Below are 21234 nucleotides of genomic sequence, written 5' to 3' on the forward strand. Positions count from 1 at the left end.
TTATAAACACATTACTTTGGAAATAGTGTTCTAGTGCAGTACTATTTTCGACCTGTTTGAGGGGGGTGGGTGGGTGGTTTGTTTGTTTGTTTATTTATTTATTTATTTATTTTGGTGTGTTAAAATCAGGAAATGTGCCTTTTGTGCTAATATTGGGTAAAAAGTCTTGAGCATGTTCATGATTATGATTTTCCTACGATGCGTTTTGGGGAAAAAAATTAAATGAATAAAATTTTATTATCTAAATAAGCAACACTTATTTTCCTGTTCTCGATCAACTTAAATATTCCTTTTCTTAAATAAAAAAAAACAACTTAATTTTCTTAACCAACGATAATTATTTACCCATATTTGTAAAGGTTGGAGTAAAATATAATGGCCTATTAATTAAAATGTTCATTTTATTAAAAATGAAAGTTAATAACAAATGGGCCTTTTCTTAATAAACTTGTATCATTTTTGTACTACCTGCATTTGCTTCTCTTTTTCTTGAGCTTTCAACAGTCTGTAAAAGGAGAGCTCTGATTTCGTTAAATCTATTCATCCAGTCACACCAACAGCTCTTTCCAATTTTAGATCTGCTTCTTGTATGATTTTCTGGCGTTAGAGCTGTGTTACTTCCACCTACAATGAAGTCGTGTGTATTAGTACTATGTACTCTTCTTTCTAAACAACACAATTACAGCTGGGCAAAACTAAGTGATTATGTAGCCTGATGATCAATTATTTTTTAAAATCTATTCAAAGCAGCATAAATTTGTATTGCAGTTTGTCATATGATGTATCGTTGCATGTCTACTTGACACAATGCATATTATAACAACTCTACTGGCTGACTGTGTCTTATTTATGCCAGTATAGCAGCCACTGGTAACTTTTTCCCATCCTACCTAGAAATTCCCGTTCACATGATCAGCACATGCTTCCTCTGAGGCTCATGCTATGCCATGGATGTTAAAGATAGACTTACTTTATTGATCCCAAGCTGGGAAATCGTTACAGCAGCAAGTTATCAGGCATGCAAAAAAAAAAAAGCATTGTACAACGTAAAGTACAATGAAAATATATCCCAGAACAAGCCAACTGTACAATATAAAGAGGAAAAAATGTGACAATAAAAAAAAAATCTATGTGCTTTGTACATGTGAGTGTGCATTAATAGGACTAAAAAACAAGAATTGTGCTGAAAGAACATTAAAAACTGTACAGAAGTGGCAGCATTGAAAGGAAGATAAACAAGAAGACAGTCATCTATATCCCCTGCTCTATAGACCAAGTTTCAAGATGTCACGGGGGCAAAAGTTCTGCTGCAGGAACCCAACCCGACCTCTTTACACTGACCTCAGCAGCCCATGGCATAAACCTACTGGATTTTTGGTCCAGGGGAGCTAAAAATTAAAATTTCCAAATTGCTTAGAATGAAAAGGCACATCGACATCACCTTGTTAACATGTAAATCAAGTTCCAGATCCGTATCATGAATAGTTTTGGATATGTGCTCTTAGAAACTAAGTCAAAAAAAAAAAATTTGTCAAAATTAATTTTTTTTGTCCAAAATAGCAAAAGGAACCAGTTCATGTTGCTTGACATGTATACAAAGTTTCATGAAGATATCTTAAGTAGTTTTAAAGACATGGCCCGGAAACGAAAACGTGACCAGGTGGATGGACGGAACCCGTTTCTGTATCCCCCGCCACACTTCATTTGGGTGGGGGAGAATAAAAACAAGTAAACTCTGAAGGTGCAAAGTGACCGGAGGACCAGGACCAGTGATGGATGATTTTGTCTGGATTCGAACTTGTGATCTCCTGATGATAGGGTGAAATAGTTAAATTTCTTTACTGCGGTTTTGTGATAATTGGGTTGTCATGACACCAAAATTTTGACTTGACTGTAATTATTATCATTGTTACTAGATACTAAAATATGACAACACAAAATCATTGGACAGCACTGTCGCCTCACAGCAAAAAGGCCCTGGGTTCGAGCCCAGTGACTGGCCAGGGCCTTTCTGTGCGGAGTTTGCATGTTCTCTCCGCGTGGGTTTCCTCCGGGTGCTCCGGTTTCCCCCACAGTCCAAAGACATGCAGGTTAGGTTAACTGGTGACTCTAAATTGGCCGTAGGTGTGAATGTGAGTGTGAATGGTTGTCTGTGTCTGTGTCAGCCCTGTGATGACCTGGCGACTTGTCCAGGGTGTACCCTGCCTTTCGCCCGTAGTCAGCTGGGATAGGCTCCAGCTTGCCTGCGACCCTGTAGAACAGGATAAAGCGGCTACAGATAATGGATGGATAGATGGGATGAACTGGAATGCCAACTGCATCCCAGGGCTCTTCAGAAGAAAAGAAGACTTTATTTGTCACAAGTACTCAAGCACAGTAAAATTCCTCCTCTGCATTTAACCCATCTGAAGCAGTGAACACACGCGCGCACACACACCCAGAGCAGTGGGCAGCTATGGCACAGCACCCAGGTTCACCCAACATCACTGCCTGACCTCACTACTGTTCTTGTGGCTTGAGTCAGTGCTTTATCCTGATCAGGGCTGTGGTAAATCCTATCCCAGGAACACTGGGCATAATGGGATGCCACGCATTTTGCACTTTTTTTCCCCCAAAACCAGCTTATTGAGTCTGTTTACTGGCATGTTTATGGGAGGTTGGAGGAAGCGAGACTTGGAGGAAGCCTACACAGACTCTGGTAGAACTTGCGAAACTCTACACAGACATGAACCCAAGCTCAGGTTCGAACCAGGGACGCTGGAGCTGTGAGGCAATAATGCTTCCCATACCCACAAGTGCTGCTCATTATTGACATGTAACTTATGGTTGAAAATAAACGAAAAGGGATAAATATAGACTTCACAGAACCTGACTAGCTGGATGTTCATGCTAAGCAGACCCAGCCTGGTCAGAGAACTCGTAACTTTAGTTCTTCCTCGGCCGGTTAAACTGGTGAAGCTTTAGCATGATCACTCTGAGGCAGTTCCATTGTCTTTTATTTCCAGCTGTCTTGGCATGTCAGAGCGTGTGTGAGGTCGTCTTCTTGCAGGGCTCGCTCTCTCTCACGCATGCGCACGCACGCACACACGCAGCCAGCCTTCCAGACAAACCCAGACACGTCGCTTCCGGACTCATACATGGCTTTTGGATTACGTCGCCGGTATCTGTTTCTCTGCCGTTATAAGTCAGCTTCCACAAATTACACAACTTCCTGTTGTTTTGGGGAAGCTGTCCTTCTGTGCCTGGACCCCCAGAGAGGCTCGCATGTGCATCCTATTTTAGGCCGAGCTCTCCTGGTCTCTGTAACTATCCTCTGAGTCACGCATCCACGCTATCGACATGTCGGCTTTTGCTTTAAACTGCAGCAGAGAACTTTAGATTAGATTAACTTTTGGTGGTCGAAACAGACAAGGAAAGTGGTGTTCAGATGATCTTGTATGTACGTTACAAGCGCTGGATGTGCTTGTTCATAGACATTACAAATCTGAAACTGCAAAAATGAAATTACATAGTGACCAAGTGTGTCGAACAGATCAAATCTATTTTAGGTGTGTTGCGGCTTCATGGTTAGTCATGGTTTATGATGGGACGATTTCCTCACTATGGGAATCTTATAATGCAGATTAAAATGAACTGTCTATTATTGTCTACCTGTTCATTGTGGGATTTTGTTTTTTAAAGTGGTACTCGTTCTTTTTGGGGAAGTCCCGCTGGACTCCCCCTCAATCATGCTACAAAAAAAAAAAATTCATCACGGTGTCTCAATCCACGTACTTCCGTTAGCGCACTTCCACGTAGTACCCTGTGCACACTATGTACTTGCTTGCATAGCGCATGAATTTCGACAGGGTCGTGTTGTCGTCTGAAATCAAACACAGCAAGTCATGCGCTTTCCGGAAATGATAATCACAACATTTGACCGTGATTGTCGCATAAACTGACAAATATCTGCTGACTTTTTTTTTTAAAAATGCGTTTATTTCTCACTTGTATGCATAGATATTTCACATGACATGGAAATTACATTGTTGACAACATGCCCTCCTCCAACTGGCTGAGAACAGCTTGGTGGTCCATCCCTTTCTGTTATGTGACCATTGAGCGTGAGAAGTCAACATTTTGACCGTTTTGAATACACCATCCAGGTACTTGTTTGTCAGTCAGTGCGTTTACATGCACATAGAGAGAATCGAATTTCTGCCGTTGCTCGACTGAAATCGAAGTTCAAAATGCCATGTATACACCTTAATTCGGCTGAAATTGAACCGAACTTGATTTCTCGGAATCAAGCTACACGACCTAGATTATGCGATTTCTGCCGAGCTACTTAGTGCATGTATATCCTATTGAGCTACGTATTCGAGCTACTTACTTCAGCACTGCCCCTTCCGGAAGTGACGAGGGACGAGACCACAAGCGGGAAACACAACAGCCTCGGTCGGCATGACAACAAATCATGATAACGGCATGAATCTTTTCTTTTTGTGGCATTGTTTGCACTGTTAAAATTTAGCTCACTTACTGTATCACCAAATACATCTGTACAGCTGTTGCATAGCTGTGAATTGTGTACATAAACAAGTCTGTGTGTGTGTGTGTGTGTGTGTGTGTGTATATATATATATATGTCCAACATCTGAAGAATGTCAATAAAAACAAAACAATTGAACTTTTTTGTGTGTTTAAGACATAAATTAAATTGTAAGCAAAAAAATATTTTTTGTAAGCAAAAAATGGACTTTAGAAAAATATACAATTGTGCAAAATAAGTTGTCTTACAAAACAGTGGTCTGCGCAGGACAGTTTGTAGCCATACAGTCTGTGAGAGCAAGCCTAACAGCTTGAACACGGAACTGCCAGTGTTGCCAGATTGGGCGTTTTTAAGTGCATTTTGGCGGATTTGAACATGTTTTGGGCTGGAAAACGTCAGCAGTATCTGGCAGCACTGCTGATAACTTTGTTTATACTCTTGAATAGCTCTTCTTCATGACGACAACCGGAAGTGTACCAACACGATGGGGCGTGTAGCGCCACTTGTGGCTCAGGTGCACAATGTACCTCACACAGCTCGATTTCCTTGTGTGCATGTAGGATTGGATTTCTCTGGCACCCCTGCTGGGACCCTTAGCTCGATTACCGACAGTAGCTCGATTTGGATGTGCATGTAAACGCACCGAGTGTGAAAGGACTTCTGTACTTGGTATTTTGAGTGCGCAAGTACATGAATTGAGACGCCACGTGTCACTGAGCGGGGGATATGGCTGCACTGAAAGCCCTTAGGCTGTGCAATTTGTTACTGTTAACTGTAAACACGTTATGTTACCTCTGCTGTCACTCCTTGCAGGTTTGTAATTTTGTCTTTTCACACAGAACAGCTTAAATACTACAGACTGTGACCGAAAGTCACAGTACTTTGAGTTACACTACCGTTCAAAAGTTTGGGGTCACTTTGAAATGTCCTTATTTTTGAAAGAAAAGCACTGTTCTTTTCAACGAAGATCACTTTAAACTAATCAGAAATCCACTCTATACCTTGCTAATGTGGTAAATGACTATTCTAGCTGCAAATGTCTGGTTTTTGGTGCAATATCTCCATAGGTGTATAGAGGCCCATTTCCAGCAACTCTCACTCCAGTGTTCTAATGGTACAATGTGTTTGCTCATTGCCTCAGAAGGCTAATGGATGATTAGAAAACCCTTGTACAATCATGTTAGCACAGCTGAAAACAGTTGAGCTCTTTAGAGAAGCTATAAAACTGACCTTCCTTTGAGCAGATTGAGTTTCTGGAGCATCACATTTGTGGGGTCGATTAAATGCTCAAAATGGCCAGAAAAATGTCTTGACTATATTTTCTATTCATTTTACAACTTATGGTGGGAAATAAAAGTGTGACTTTTCATGGAAAACACAAAATTGTCTGGGTGACCCAAACTTTTGAACGGTAGTGTAGCTGTTACAAACCGGGACGGCTGGTCACCGTACCCTATAGATCCGGAATGGTAAGAGCTAGAGATTGACACTTGGTGAGGAAAAGTTGTGCCCTGCTGCCCTGAAAAAAAAAAACTGGTTGGCAAAAAAATAAATAAAAAATCATGAAAATTGACGGATATAAGTGATGGGGGGGATCCCGTTTTTCATGGATCATTCTGTTTGGTGATCTGGATCAGCACCAAAAGTCATAGCACTGTAATTCAGCCCAGAGTTATTCTGCATGTGAAATTTGGTGGTGATTGGTTGAAAACTGAGGGAGAAATTGCATCCTAAAAAATATAATAGTGTTGCCAGGCAAAACAAACCTCCCCCGGTAGCACTTAAGATGAATATGAAGGAAGATATCGCAAAAAAAATAGGTACCCTATGGGTACATGTGGCTACTGCTTATAAATTGTTTTCTGATCCCATGTCCATACAGTAAAATATATAATATTCAGTCACTCACTCTGAGTCAGTAGCCACAAAAATGAAGCGTAATCCAAAAATGTACAATTTAAAAATCACAGCAGTAAAATATACCAGGTGTCTGTACTTTTGTTATTCTACTCTGACCTCTTACAGTTTTCGGAATCGAAACCTCCGAACCGAGGATGACATACACTACCGTTTAAAAGTTTGGGGTCACCCAGACAATTTTGTGTTTTCCATGAAAAGTCACACTTTTATTTCCCACCATAAGTTGTAAAATGAAGAGGAAAATATAGTCAAGACATTTTTCTGACCATTTTGAGCATTTAATCGACCCCACAAATGTGATGCTCCAGAAACTCAGTCTGCTCAAAGGAAGGTCAGTTTTATAGCTTCTCTAAGGCCAAGTTTACATTAGACCGTATCTGTCTCGTTTTCTTCGCGGATGCACTGTCCGTTTACATTAAAACGCCGGGAAACGGGAATCCGCCAGGGTCCACGTATTCAATCCAGATCGTGTCTGGTCTGGTGCTGTGTAAGCATTAAGAATACGTGGATACGCTGTGCTGAGCTCTAGCTGGCGTCGTCATTGGACAACGTCACTGTGACATCCACCTTCCTGATTCGCTGGCGTTGGTCATGTGACGCGACTGCTGAAAAACGGCGCGGACTTCCGCCTTGTATCACCTTTCATTAAAGAGTATAAAAGTATGAACATACTGCAAATACTGATGCAAATACTGCCCATTGTGTAGTTATGATTGTCTTTAGGCTTGCCATCTTTCCACTTGCAAGTGGTAAGTGACGCGCATACCCGATATGCACTAGGATCTCACACAGCGGCTCAGTCCCGAATCACTGCTCGTGCACTTCACTCACACGCTCTGTGAGCTGCGCAGGGCCAGAGTGCGCACCCTCCAGAGGGCACTCGCTGTTCAGGGTGGAGTGATTTGGAGCGCAGGATGCCTGCGGAGCTGAGCGTATCCGTGTACTGGCGTTGCTGTGTGCACGCTAATAGTTTTAAAAACGTTAATCTGATGATCCGCTGATACGGTCTAATGTAAACCCCACCTAAAGAGCTAAACTGTTTTCAGCTGTGCTAACATGATTGTACAAGGGTTTTCTAATCATCCATTAGCCTTCTGAGGCAATGAGCAAACACATTGTACCATTAGAACACTGGAGTGAGAGTTGCTGGAAATGGGCCTCTATACACCTATGGAGATATTGCACCAAAAACCAGACATTTGCAGCTAGAATAGTCATTTAGCACATTAGCAATGTATAGAATGGATTTCTGATTAGTTTAAAGTAATCTTCATTGAAAAGAACAGTGCTTTTCTTTCAAAAATAAGGACATTTCAAAGTGACCCCAAACTTTTGAATGGTAGTGTACACACGCTGTCGCTATGACCGAAACTCTTATTTCCTGGAAATGGCCCGGCGCTAGAGCTCAGTGGAACGCACTTTCCCTCTGTAATAAGCGTAAACATGTCTGAAAGCGATTTCTTTCGTCTAGTCCATTTATTTTGAATGGTGAACTGAATTGTATACACTCACCGGCCATTTTAATCGGAATGTGTGTATGCGCAGTGCGCGATTGTTACACTCTTACATTCTTACAGCACAATGACGTAGTGGCTAGCGCCTGTATATGAGGCAGTAGACACAACAAAAACAATATTGACCTTTTTGGTGACCTTGACCGGACGACCCTCAAAATGTTGGAGGTTCTATTTGAGACCAATGTCCATCTATCCTGAAAGTTTCATGAAGATTGGTCCAGCTGTTTTCCCATAATATTGTTAACACAAAAAAAAACGGACCCGACCAAAAACAATACCTCGCCCCTTGGTGGACTGTCTCGGTGCGAGGTGATGGTGATTTATTATTATTAATAATAATAATAATAATAATAATAATAATAAAGTAGAAAGATCCTGAGTGAGAGTAACTATTTGCGCCAGTGCCGCTAATGCAAATAAAAATAATAACAGTTAAAAAAAAAAAAAACACAGCATTGAACGATTGTCACCTTATAACAATGTGAGAGATCCTGAAAGTGTAAACTTTTTTTTTTTGAAGTGGAAGTCATTCTCCAAAATAAGAAGAGAAGGACGGTGAAGGCCAATTTATGCTGACAACCCAGTCCTCGCAGATAGCGTCGCAGACCGTGTCTGCGTAGCCCCCCCCCCTTCGCAGACGCTCTGCGCACACCTCCCGAAAATTGTGACCACCGCAGAAGCCTCGCAGACAGCGTCGCAGACAAGAGGGCTCTGATTGGTCCACTCTACATCCGCTGTACACGCACTTCCGCTTCCCTACTTTCCTGGTTTGGTTTGTTTTCACGACCGGCATTTTTAAAAACACGAGCGAAGATGGAGCAGCACGAAGAGCGGTTGATCGAGGAAGTGAGGAAGTACGTACATCTATACGACTCCGGTTCTAGTCATTATAAGTAACCGGAGGATAAACACGCCACTAACCACACCCACCAACTACTCCTAGCGATTTCGCGACTTCGCGCCCCCTTGCGTTGTGGCGCACGCCTATTACTCCCCGCTCAACGATAAATTACAACTGTCTGCGAAAAGCTATCTGCGAAAGCCTTGTCGCAAGAGCATGCAGAGGCCTTGAGGGGGGATTTGACTTTCCTGAAGTTTGAATGAAAATCACTTGTTTGGGAAAACAATGACGTAAAAACGAGAGTCCATTTTATTCTTACTACTTCCATTAGACTTGGAAGCCAATTGTGTTCAAACACTTGGCCAGCAGTGTGTTATTAGGTGTGCCTTTCACATTTCAGTAACGTGTTTAAGCAGCCGTGTTGTGTTTCGCTCAGAGTTCTGTAATTATATGTTTGCTCAGAGGGAGACGAGAGCAGTTTGTCCTGTGTCTGACGTTCGGTTTCACGTCTCTTCTGCTAAGCGCTGATGACTGATGATTTACGGCTTTGTGAAAGACACTTCCTGTCCCTCTGGGTAATTCTGCTCCCCTCCTCCCTCTCGTGTAGTTAAAAGAACGGTCAGTCGGAAGGTGTGGTGCCTGTGCCCTGTGGTTTCCCCTGACGTGTTTGCAACAACGTTTAGACATCGGGGTATAATTTAGTCTAGCTTCTGAGCGAGGAATCGTGACGCTGTGGTGAAGGTCAGAGCTGTGCGAGAACTGCTGTCTCGCTGCAGCTTTTCCATGCGCTGCGAGCTGCATGCCACGCTTCCAGCAAATACTGAGGATCAGGTTCCCTTCTGACGGGGAACCGCTTGTGTGAAGGGCATGACAAAAGATTTAGCGTCCTTGTACAAGGCTTGAATATTTATTTATTTATTTATTGAATCTCTTCACTGCTCCTTTGGCTCGTACGTGTGTTAAGTCTCAGCAGCTAGTTTGTGTACGTTTCAGTGTTGTGCAATAACAGGATCATTGTAAGATATTGCTTGCGTTTAAGATGCGGTTAAGATCTTGCCCTGCTGTGAACCTTGTAAGAGGGGAAAAAACCCACTTCTCTTTGCTGTACGCTTGCTGCAAGCGGATAATTACAGCAGTCTTAGAAGAAGAACGGCCCACGACACAGGCAGACTCATCGTGTTACAGAACTAAACTGCATGCAGGCTTTTACAGTGCAGGAACATGAGTAAAATGATAGCGTTGTATTTAAATGTATATACATAACTGAGCAAAATATTGTTTTCCCCACCAAAAGCAGATCATAAATACATTAGAGAGATGATTAAAACTCTAAATATACAGTTTTGTTAAGAAAAGACTGTATTTCGGGCTTATTTTCTTCTAAATAACATGCTGTCTAAAACCAGAAATGAGGCAACATGGAGTTTTTAGGCAAATGACTGTGATCATAAACTTGCCTGCTACTCCCACAACGTATAATCTGCAAAACGTGCGTACAAGTCCTAAACCGTTTCAACCTGAGTATATGGAATGGAGCACAGTGCACCTGATTAACGCCAAGTGGTTCGGGTTTATTAATTTATGCATGATATAACGTACCAGCCAGAAGTTTGGACACGCTTTCTCAGTCTCGTCTTCCCGTTATTAAGTTGCACCACCAGGAAGCCCTGCCTCCTTCGTTCATCTCGCATGTGCTTTCTGAGAAAGGAAGTTTGAGAGTTCGTAAATGATTTCCAAGCCATCAAGTCATGTCTGAATCAGTTGGCTAACGTCAAGTAAATATATAGTTACAATCGGTTAACTACGTTTGTTTATTACGGAAGTCGCTGAAAGATTTCAAAATGACAGTCATCTAAAATGATTAACTAATTAGGGTACAAGGAATTGTCAAGTCAAACACCTTTTTATAAATAGTTGTCATGATTAAAACACGAATAATGTCAGCCATGGACGTCTTGTTGATTCATCCGGCCGACAGGTGATGAGCTTATGCCATCGTGTGGTGTTCGGCGTCATCGTTTCAAGAAAATCGCTGCTTCTCTCTCAATTCTTCACCGGTTTTTATTCTTTTTGGCAGGAAGGTAGGTCTGCCTGGAGTGCATATAGCTTCTACTCAAATTTGCATAATTGCAATTAATAATGAAGATATGGAGTAATCAATCAATCCCTAATGAGCAATTTCCACACACATTTGCTTCTTCTCCCTCAATTCTTCACCGATTTTGATTCTTTCTGGCATGAAGGTAGGGGTACCTAGGGTACTATAACTTCTACACAGATTTGCTTAATTATTAATGAAGGTATGGATCAGTTAAGCCTTAAAGGAACAGTCCACCGTACTTCCGTAATGAAATATGTTGTTCTCTGAATTGAGACGAGCTGATCCGTACCTCTCCGAGCTTCGTGCGACCTCCCAGTCAGTCAGACGCGCTGTCACTCCTGTTAGCAATGTAGCTAGGCTCAGCATGGCCAATGGTATTTTTTGGGGCTGTAGTTAGATGCGACCAAACTCTTCCGCGTTTTTCCTGTTTGCATAGGTTTATATGACCAGTGACATGAAACAAGTTCAGTTACACAAATTGAAACGTGGCGATTTTCTATGCTATGGAAAGTCCGCACTATAATGACAGGCGTACTAACACCTTCTGCGCGCTTCGACAGCGCATTGATACCTTCATTCCTGTTTTCCCCCTCTCCCCCCTCTCCCCCGCAGGCTACTTGTCTTGGTGGTCACGTTGGTTGTATTGACGGAAGTTGGGGGGGTGGGGGAGAGAAAAAAAACAGGAGTGAAGGTATCAATGCGCTGTCGAAGCGCGCAGAAGGTGCTAGTACGCCTGTCATTATAGTGCGGACTTTCCATAGCATAGAAAATCGCTACGTTTCAATTTGTGTAACTGAACTTGTTTCATGTCACTGGTCATATAAACCTATGTAAACAGGAAAAACGTGGAAGAGTTTGGTCGCATCTAACTACAGCCCCAAAAAATACCATTGGCCATGCTGAGCCTAGCTACATTGCTAACAGGAATGACAGCGTGTCTGACTGACTGGGAGGTCGCACGAAGCTCGGAGAGGTATGGATCAGCTCGTCTCAATTCAGAGAAGAACATATTTCATTATGGAAGTACGGTGGACTGTTCCTTTTAATGAGCAGTTCAACAAAAATTGCTGCTTCTCAGTCAAGTCCTCGCCGTTTTGGGTTCTTTCTGGCAAATAGGTCGGTATTCCTAGGGTGCAGAGCGTGTGTACAGCTTGAAACATTTATTTCGCAAGGTGGCCCACTTTAGATCGTTCCTTCTGGACTAAATGGGGCCAGAGTGAGCTACGCCGTCATTGACCGTCTCGTTACAGGTTTTTTGATTGCCTCTGCCACCAAGCAGTTCCTGACCACTCACCTGAAATGCTGAAATTACTCATTCTTGTCTCCTCTTTTTTTTTTTAAAAACAAATAAATACTAACAGTTTGCAATTCTTATGGTGAATTGTGAGTAGGGAAAAACTTAAAATTGAATAAGCCAAACCAGCAAACGCTGAGCAGCTGTGATGTTTGTTAGAGGTTGTAAAGCTGTCTGTGAAGTGGATGAGAATCGGACGGCGTATTGTGCACTCTAGTGCAAAACTGACATGAACAGTATTGCTGAATATCTGCATGTGTAGATTTAATTAAAAAAAAAAATTCCCGTTGGGGCTTCGGAGTTTAAGATTTTATTTTTTAAATTAGGCATTAGGTCGATTTGAGCATTTCGTTGGAAGTGGTGTATTTTTTTTTATTTATTATTTTTAAACTGTGCGCTGATCAGAACAATAGCACGTCTGTCCACATTTGTATTTGGCTCACCTGCTCACATCGTCCTCACACTGTGATTACAGTGAGCTCAGGTGAGGACTACAATCGGCGCACTGTTTCTCACTGAGCACGAGGACCTGAGCGAGACATCGATTGGTTGATAGTTAGCTGATGTCAAAGCTTAGGCCAAAAAAAAAAAAAGGGTGTTTCAGGTAACATGAAATACTAAAATAAGGTCCGTAGGTAGGAAAAAGGTTGTGTGTTTTTTTTTTTTTTTTTTTTTTTTTTTTTGTTCGAAAAAATTAACACAAGTAAACATTTTACAAAATAGTATTTTGGCACAGAATCCTTTATACCACACATCATAAAATAAGTGTTTTAAATCTTGAAATGAATAAAAATATCGCGAGAGTTCGAGTTATGATCTACGGAAGCGTGTTGCTGCCACACTCAAAAAAATTGGTTTAGAATCAAGTAATTACGTGAAAAGATATTGTTAACAAAGTTATCACGTTTTTACAATATATTTATCATGTAATAACATCACGTTATTTCATGATATTTTCATGTAATAACGTGAAAACACCTTATCAAGAAATAACGTGAAAATAACGTCTTAGGCTACTTCCATTAAAAGCAGACGGCCTAGCCTAGCCTACTGTAGAACTTGGGTCGAGCAAAAACACCGAGCAAAAACATGGCTGAATCCTGAATGACTCCTATTTGTATAAATAGGGGACTACATAGGTGGCAAAATGTAGTGTTTTTCCCTGCCATGGAAGTGCACTTGTATACTGAAGAGGAAGCAATTTGCATTACAGCCTTGAATGAGGATTCAAAATGGCGGCTCGGCTCAGTTTTCCCTTCCTCCTTCAGTATACAAGTGCGCTTCCATGTTTATGCAGGAGGGCTGATAGAAGTGGCGAAACATTTTACTTTTTATCGTTTCTTTCACAACTTGAATGCGTTGAAACAAAAAATTATGACAAACTAACGCCGCTTACACTAAAATATCGAGGGAAATTTGTAATAACTTCACGGTCGGCAATTTCGACGTGGAAATTCTCGATCGGTCGGGTTACCGGAAACACTTTTTTTTTTTTTCTTTTTTTTTGGCCTTAGCTTTAATATTGTTCCATCAGCATTGGCGCAAATCATAAATAAATGATAAAGGACAAATCCTCCTCCTTTACATGTTGCAAAGGGAGAAAATTGCTTTCATTAAACAGCAGAACTTGAATGGAATAACAGAAAAGCCATTTTCTGGATCACGTTGGTCCCCAAATGGCTCCTCATTAAAGATTTGACTAAATCAGATTCAGTAACTTGACGGTTAAAGGGGAACTGAAAGCAAATTTTTTGCATTTTTGATAGCTATTTTGTCACTGCTATAGCAAGTTATGAGTGTTTTGAAATATGCTCTGTGTAATATCAGTCCGTATGTCAAAGCCATAGCCATAAACGAGATTCGCTGAGACCTGTGCGAGACATCGTAGGACGGAAGTAAAACGTAAAGCGGAAATCAAAGTGACCGACATCTGCCAACGTCGTCGAAAGACACGCGCCCTCTTTCGAATGCTGACGTAATCAAGCCGGAAGTTCTCCCCGTGTCCGAAATCACACCCTACTCACTATATAGTGCGGACGCCATTTTGTAGTGCTGTCCGAAACCTTAGTGAGGATTATGTGGGAAATGCGCTCAGTATAATATGTATTTATCACAAAAATACATGCATGTATTTATTGTTTTGAAAACCCACCAGCCGCCTGATCTGGCACGTTTTAATTGTGCAACAGTAACGACGTACATACCAGCGCGACGGACTAGTCCTTATCCTGTCGTCTTTCCAACTCTTCTCTACTCCACGTTGGTTCGAAGTCGTATGGAATAATCTCCATCGCTGATGAAGCTGGCAAATCTCAAAATTAATCTAAATTGGAATGATATGGCGATCTGGCCGCTGTGTAAACGGTTTTCAAAATGGCGGCGCTGACACTTCACGTTTGAAGTCTCGCAAAGATCGCGCGGATAAGCGACGCGTGCCGTGGACCATGCGAACTACATTCAACGTGGTTAAAAACCGCAAAGGCCCATAAGTGTACTATAATATGCCGATATGAGTCACGATATAAGGTTAATAACATCGAAAACGGAATTAAGAAATAAAGCCAGTTTAAAAATGACTTCAGTTCCCCTTTAACAAAAATAAAGGGAGCCAGGAAATCTTTGAGAAATGAAAACATTTTGGCAAAACAGTGCAAATTTAGCAGTGCAGATGTGTGAACGTGTCTCGTCGAAATGCATGTCGGCGCAAGAGCAGTTCTGCATGCGAGACTTCAAGCTTTCTTTAGACAATCTGGTACGTTTCATCATTAAATGCAAGAACTGCTTAGTTTTACATGAAGATGCTGTGACTGATGTTGCAAACAGCCAGCCATGTTAACTCAAGCTTAACTGTTTAAAATCAAACTGTTTCACGCGATTCTGTGAACGTGAATCCAGTGATTTTTATATCATCTTGCTTTGGGATGTTTTTCCCTTTTATAAACAACAAAGGCTTTGTAATTAATCTTCATTAATATATTAAAAGTTATTCTTTTCCTCTGTCTACTGTCTGGGTTTCTTCTGTCAAGTCTCTCTCTCTCTCTCTCTCTCTCTCTGTTCCGTTTCCTCAACATGGTTTTCTCTTTTTCTTTCGCTCCCCTCCCTTCCTGTGGTGTCTGTGTGATAGTGTAGTCAGACTGAGCCTGGTGACAGTCCAATAAGCATTACATAAGATTTTTCAGGGATATTATTAACCACAAAGCTCTGTTCTTTGAAGGTTTCACCGATTCCGTCCACCGTCGGGTGGAAAATGAATCGGAGTAGCATTAACCAGAAAGAACTCGGCGGGCTAAGGTCGTGTCGCGTTTGTTTTGCAGGCTCACTCCGACTCTAAGGCCGGCGGTCGCTCCAACATGCCCCGCGGCCGCAACTCGCTGGCCACCGCAGCCGACGAACAGCCGCACATCGGGAAATACCGGCTGCTGAAGACCATCGGAAAAGGGAATTTCGCAAAGGTCAAACTGGCTCGACATGTTCTCACTGGCAAAGAGGTGACGATCAAACTGCTTTTAATGCTTTCTTTAAATCTGGGCAATAAAGTCAAGAGGTTTTGGAGCTGTCGTGCTTGTTGTAATGGATTAAAAATCTGACTTTTGTTTTGTACATGTAGACAAAGACATCAGAGAGAATTTTTTTTTTTAATCATATTTATTGGCCCCTTAACAATCTGTAGAGGCTGCCAGTTCCTCAGCCCTCCCACAATGCCTCTACTGGGCAGTGTGTGTGGTGTTTTTATTTATTTATTTATTTATTTATTTATTTTTTATTTTGGGCCCAGTCTGTCTGCATGACAAAGTGGTTCATTTAACACTTCAGTTCGCACTCGGTACATCTCCACACCTAATGGTTTTAGATCCGCTGCCGGTTCACGTGTGACTGCATGGTGTCTGACCCTCCACACTGACACAACTGCACAAGGCCCGTGGAATGACGACGGAGTAGGAGAGAAAGAGAATCTTGTGTGCGCACTTATTGCTTGTACACCACTCTGTAATCACCATGTGGTGCGCTGAATTGTTTCCTGATGATGTTAGATTGAGATCTCGGCTAGGACCAGTCAAGGCTGAAGTCAGCCAACAGTCTAAGATCTTGACTTGAAGTCACGCTCTGTTTATTTGGCGGTCTCGTCATCTGTTTCCTTGTGTATACGCATTTGATCTTGAGGCCAATTTCCTCAAGAACACCAAGCAACCTTCGTTCCACTCCTCCTGTTGCTCCATGTAACGATGTAGAGCAGGGCATCGGAGATCCTTCCTCTTAGAACACGACGTCGTAGATTTCTTCTTGTTGAATTTTTCTTTCTTATTAAAAATGACTTTTTTTTTTCCTCCCCTTAACCCGTGTATTCAGGTGGCTGTAAAAATCATAGACAAGACCCAGCTCAACTCCTCCAGTCTCCAGAAGGTGAGTTGGGGGTTTGAACTTGTTTTAATCATGCACGTCAAACAGCGAACCCTTTCGAGCATACCCGTAGCACGCCTCCACTTGGTCATATTAGACCCTCGCTCGTTAGAGCTTCTCTCGTTTATCCTGGAAATGCTCGACTTTGATTTCGCTCAAGGCTAAAGAGGCGAGTTAATTGCACCAAATTAGGCTCAAATCCTTCCTGAGTACAAATATATGATTTATCAGCTGTATATCAAACGTGACCTCTGTCTCATTCACAGCTCTTTCGGGAAGTGAGGATCATGAAGCTGTTGAATCACCCAAATATTGGTGAGCTTTATTTACTTACAAGATGACTGGTTCAAGCTTGAATTTCTCATTTTCCTACAGAAGGTTTTTTTTTTCTTTCCTCCTGTATCAATGTATCATGTGAATAACTCTGTCGTAAAAATATTTGACTGCCATAGCATGTATTATCTGTTTTGCTTAACCAGTTTTTTTTTCCCCTCTTATGACTTCTTGTCCATAGTGAAATTGTTTGAGGTGATAGAAACCGAGAAGACACTTTACCTGGTTATGGAGTACGCCAGCGGAGGTTCGAGTTCTCCTTCATCTTTGGCTTTAACCCTTTTCAAATTCATGAACTGTCGATTCATTAAGTTGCTTTTTCCTGTTTTTCCATGTAATCACTCCAAACCTATGGAGAAACAAACTGCTTTTAATTTGTGACGTGTCTATAATGTACACCGAATCACTTTTAGGGCCCGGTCCCACTACATGAATTTAGTTCCAGTCTAGAGCAGTCACACCACAACTATAATCCCGACTATATTTTTTATATATATATATATATATATATATATATATATACACACACACACACTACCGTTCAAAAGTTTGGGGTCACCCAGACAATTTTGTGTTTTCCATGAAAGTCACACTTTTATTTACCACCATAAGTTGTAAAATGAATAGAAAATATAGTCAAGATATTTTTCTGGCCGTTTTGAGCATTTAATCAACCCCACAAATGTGATGCTCCAGAAACTCAATCTGCTCAAAGGAAGGTCAGTTTTATAGCTTCTCTAAAGAGCTAAACTGTTTTCAGCTGTGCTAACATGATTGTACAAGGGTTTTCTAATCATCCATTAGCCTTCTGAGCAGGGCTTTGAACCGGTTCAAGGAATGAAAACAAAAACCAGGAACTTTTTCTATTTCACATGGAACAGAAACGAAACCAGAAACTTTATTTTTGATGTTCCGGAACAGAAACGCTTATTAAAAATAATGGTAACCGGTTAATACCGGTTTTTATTTCGTTCCTCAAAGTTTCCGTAGCCTACAAATAAAAAAGTCATTCTTCTCCTGCGCAAGTTTCTATGACCCGCTGGGGTTCACTTCCTGTGTGACATTCGCTGACTGAATGGAGAGAGCGGGAGGGTGGACTACTATCACATCTCCAAGTCTTAAATAAGAGGTAAATATTGCAGTCTATCGTTATTCGAAAACGTCAATTTCAAACACGATGTCAATATATTTGTCCACGTTAATGAAAGGCTCGCAAACATTAAATGACGTTAACCTCTGTTAGCCTATCAATGCATAGGGCCTGACTAGCCTTTGGTAACACACTAAACGAATTATCTTTCATTTTTGGCACTTTTTCTGTTTGTGTAGATGGGAAGACATACTGAGAATCCAAATCGCCACATTTGAAATAATTGTTTTGAATTATTTCTTGTCTTATTTAATGAAGGTTGTAATAGAATTAGCCTACATTTGGCTTAAGCTGGATGAGACAGAGACATAATTTTATAGCCATTTGTTAAACAGCTGGCAGGGAACGTAATTAACCGTTCCGGGAACGAAATTTTTTTTTTGTTCTAACCGGTTCGGGAACGTCTATTTAATGGTGGAACCCAAAACCGGAAATGTTAAAATTCCGTTTCTGTTCGGAACGAACCAATAGGAAAAAAAATTCTGGTTCAAAGCCCTGCTTCTGAGGCAATGAGCAAACACATTGTACCATTAGAACACTGTAGTGATAGTTGCTGGAAATGGGCCTCTATACACCTATGGAGATATTGCACCAAAAACCAGACATTTGCAGCTAGAATAGTCATTTAGCACATTAGCAATGTATAGAGTGGATTTCTGATTAGTTTAAAGTGATCTTCGTTGAAAAGAACAGTGCTTTTCTTTCAAAAATAAGGACATTTCAGAAGTTTGGGGTCACTTTGAACGGTAGTGTACCTGGTGGTTTGCTTTCATGGGAAAGCGTAGCCGTTGTATGCTGTTCGCATGCACTCAGCAGCACACAATGGCTGACCGTGGTGGCAAGGAAGAGCTGCTTTTGATGCCCATCTTCGACACTTCGATTATCAGCTTCTCCTCAAAGATGCATGGGGAAAAATAGCACATGCTCAGACATCACATGTAAACAATTACCTGATTGGTCAGATGTTGTATCGGATCAGGTCCAGGCCTGGAAAAATCGCTCCAGAAGCAATCTCGCCGATGCTGATAAACCCGTTATCGGTCTGGTGTGAGCACCAACCATGTAAACTGCAGGGGGCTGATTTATTTATAGTTAGCAGTATTGTGGGACCGAGCCTTTACATCTTTTGATTGTTTTTCATTTCATCAGCAGGGACTTGCTTTTTCAGAATTCTTTCAAAAGCAGTCCAAGCCACTGCATTGTGTTTCACGGAGCGATTCCGTTTCAGGTAGAAAATGGACCGTACTAGTGGAGGAACATGAGACGCAACACACAACACTGTATTGTTTTTCATAAGTGATGTGCAGAAAACATTCCACACTGAAAAGCAGAACAGTCACTGCATTGCTCTTGCATCACATGATCTCATTAGTGAAAACAATAAGCAGGAGGAGTTTTTTTTTTTTTTTTTTTTTTTAAATGAAATGCAGAATTCTTAGCTCCATTTTGGTTTCATCAGTGTCTGGAAGTCGTGTCACACTGAAATGCAATCCGTCTGACTATTTGTGTATTGTATATCATGTATTCCTCCCCCACCAATGTAACTGTGATGAAATCTTCTCCATAGAAATCCTTCTTTACCCCATATTTGTTATAGAACTGGTTTAGAAATTATTACGACTTGGGGGGGGCAACCAAAAAAAACGCATGCCCACTTCAGTTCAGTCTGATAAAATTCTCTAGATCTCGCTGTGTTTTGCCTCTGCCTCAAACAGTATACAACTGTACTAATAAAGTGAAATCATACACTACTGTTCAAAAGTTTGGGGTCACTTTGAAATGTCCTTATTTTTGAAAGAAAAGCACTGTTCTTTTCAATGAAGATCACTTTAAACTAATCAGAAATCCACTCTATACATTGCTAATGTGCTAAATGACTATTCTAGCTGCAAATGTCTGGTTTTTGGTGCAATATCTCCATAGGTGTATAGAGGCCCATTTCCAGCAACTCTCACTCCAGTGTTCTAATGGTACAATGTGTTTGCTCATTGCCTCAGAAGGCTAATGGATGATTAGAAAACCCTTGTACAATCATGTTAGCACAGCTGAAAGCAGTTTAGCTCTTTAGAGAAGCTATAAAACTGACCTTCCTTTGAGCAGATTGAGGGTGTAGTCAGACCAGGATAGTTCGATAGTTCACTTGCTTTGGTCCGAATCAAATGTTTTTGGTTTTTTTTTTTTCATTTTGGTGCGGTTCGCTTTCACACTGTAAATTTTAGTAAGCGGACCAAAATCTGTCAACAAAGCCACGCGCCCTGAGGTCGTTCAGCTATTGGTCAGAGACGACACGCGCACAAAGCGCTGTTCTGGGGAGCGCGTGAACCCCTTCATTTTCTCACTGAATACAGCAAACATGTCGGCATTTTTGTGTGTTCTCTCCAAAAGCTCAGATATGTGGACATCTGCCCATATATCCACAAGGGTATGCGTTTCTTCCTCGGCCCACGTTTGCCCCCTACTCATTTTTTGTACTCTGTAGTCTAGCCTACCACTGATCTGAATGACTGAACGACTGTTGTAAGGTTCCCTTGACAACCGAAACAGTGTTTGCACTTTGCGGTGGAGTGTCAAGACTCTGTTTCCCATAATGCTCGACAAACGACGGAAGCTCCCGAGGTACAAAAAAGCAAAACTGTCGGATTAGGTCCGGTCTGCTTTCACACCTCCAAAAGATCCGCACCAGGGTTCCTTTGGTCCGGACCGAGTCCGACCTTGCAGCTCGGTCTCGGTCCGCTTGTTTGGTACGGACCAGAGTTCGGTGGTTTGTATTCAGACCAACCCAAAAGGTCCGGACCAAGGGAAATTTGGTTCGTTTGGTCCGGACCAAACAATGTAGGTGTGAATACGCCATGAGTTTCTGGAGCATCACATTTGTGGGGTCGATTAAATGCTCAAAATGGCCAGAAAAATGTCTTGACTATATTTTCTATTCATTTTACAACTTATGGTGGTAAATAAGTGACTTTTGATGGAAAACACAAAATTGTCTGGGTGACCCCAAACTTTTGAACGGTAGTGTATTTATAAATATTATATGATAAATAATGTGAAAGCAGTATCGGTGTCTTGGGTAGCAGGTTGGGAAGCACCAAATGTGGTGTCGGGTAAAACTTGTCAAAGGGTACGTTGTGTACTGTAGGTCCTTTTCT

General features: G+C 41.5%; 1 protein-coding gene across 6 annotated transcripts in view; it reads left to right on the plus strand.

Moving 5' to 3' along the window:
- Positions 1-21234, plus strand: part of mark2a (MAP/microtubule affinity-regulating kinase 2a) — an 89960-nt gene that overhangs the window by 26384 nt on the left and 42342 nt on the right. For all 6 annotated transcript variants that reach the window (XM_060936320.1, XM_060936321.1, XM_060936323.1 and 3 more), the window contains exons 2-5: positions 15519-15692; positions 16552-16605; positions 16869-16917; positions 17117-17182. In XM_060936320.1, the coding sequence (XP_060792303.1) occupies positions 15519-15692; positions 16552-16605; positions 16869-16917; positions 17117-17182 (343 nt within the window). The remainder of the gene's footprint in view (positions 1-15518; positions 15693-16551; positions 16606-16868; positions 16918-17116; positions 17183-21234) is intronic.

Source organism: Neoarius graeffei, chromosome 12, assembly GCF_027579695.1.
Source record: "Neoarius graeffei isolate fNeoGra1 chromosome 12, fNeoGra1.pri, whole genome shotgun sequence".
NCBI classification, from domain to species: domain Eukaryota; kingdom Metazoa; phylum Chordata; class Actinopteri; order Siluriformes; family Ariidae; genus Neoarius; species Neoarius graeffei.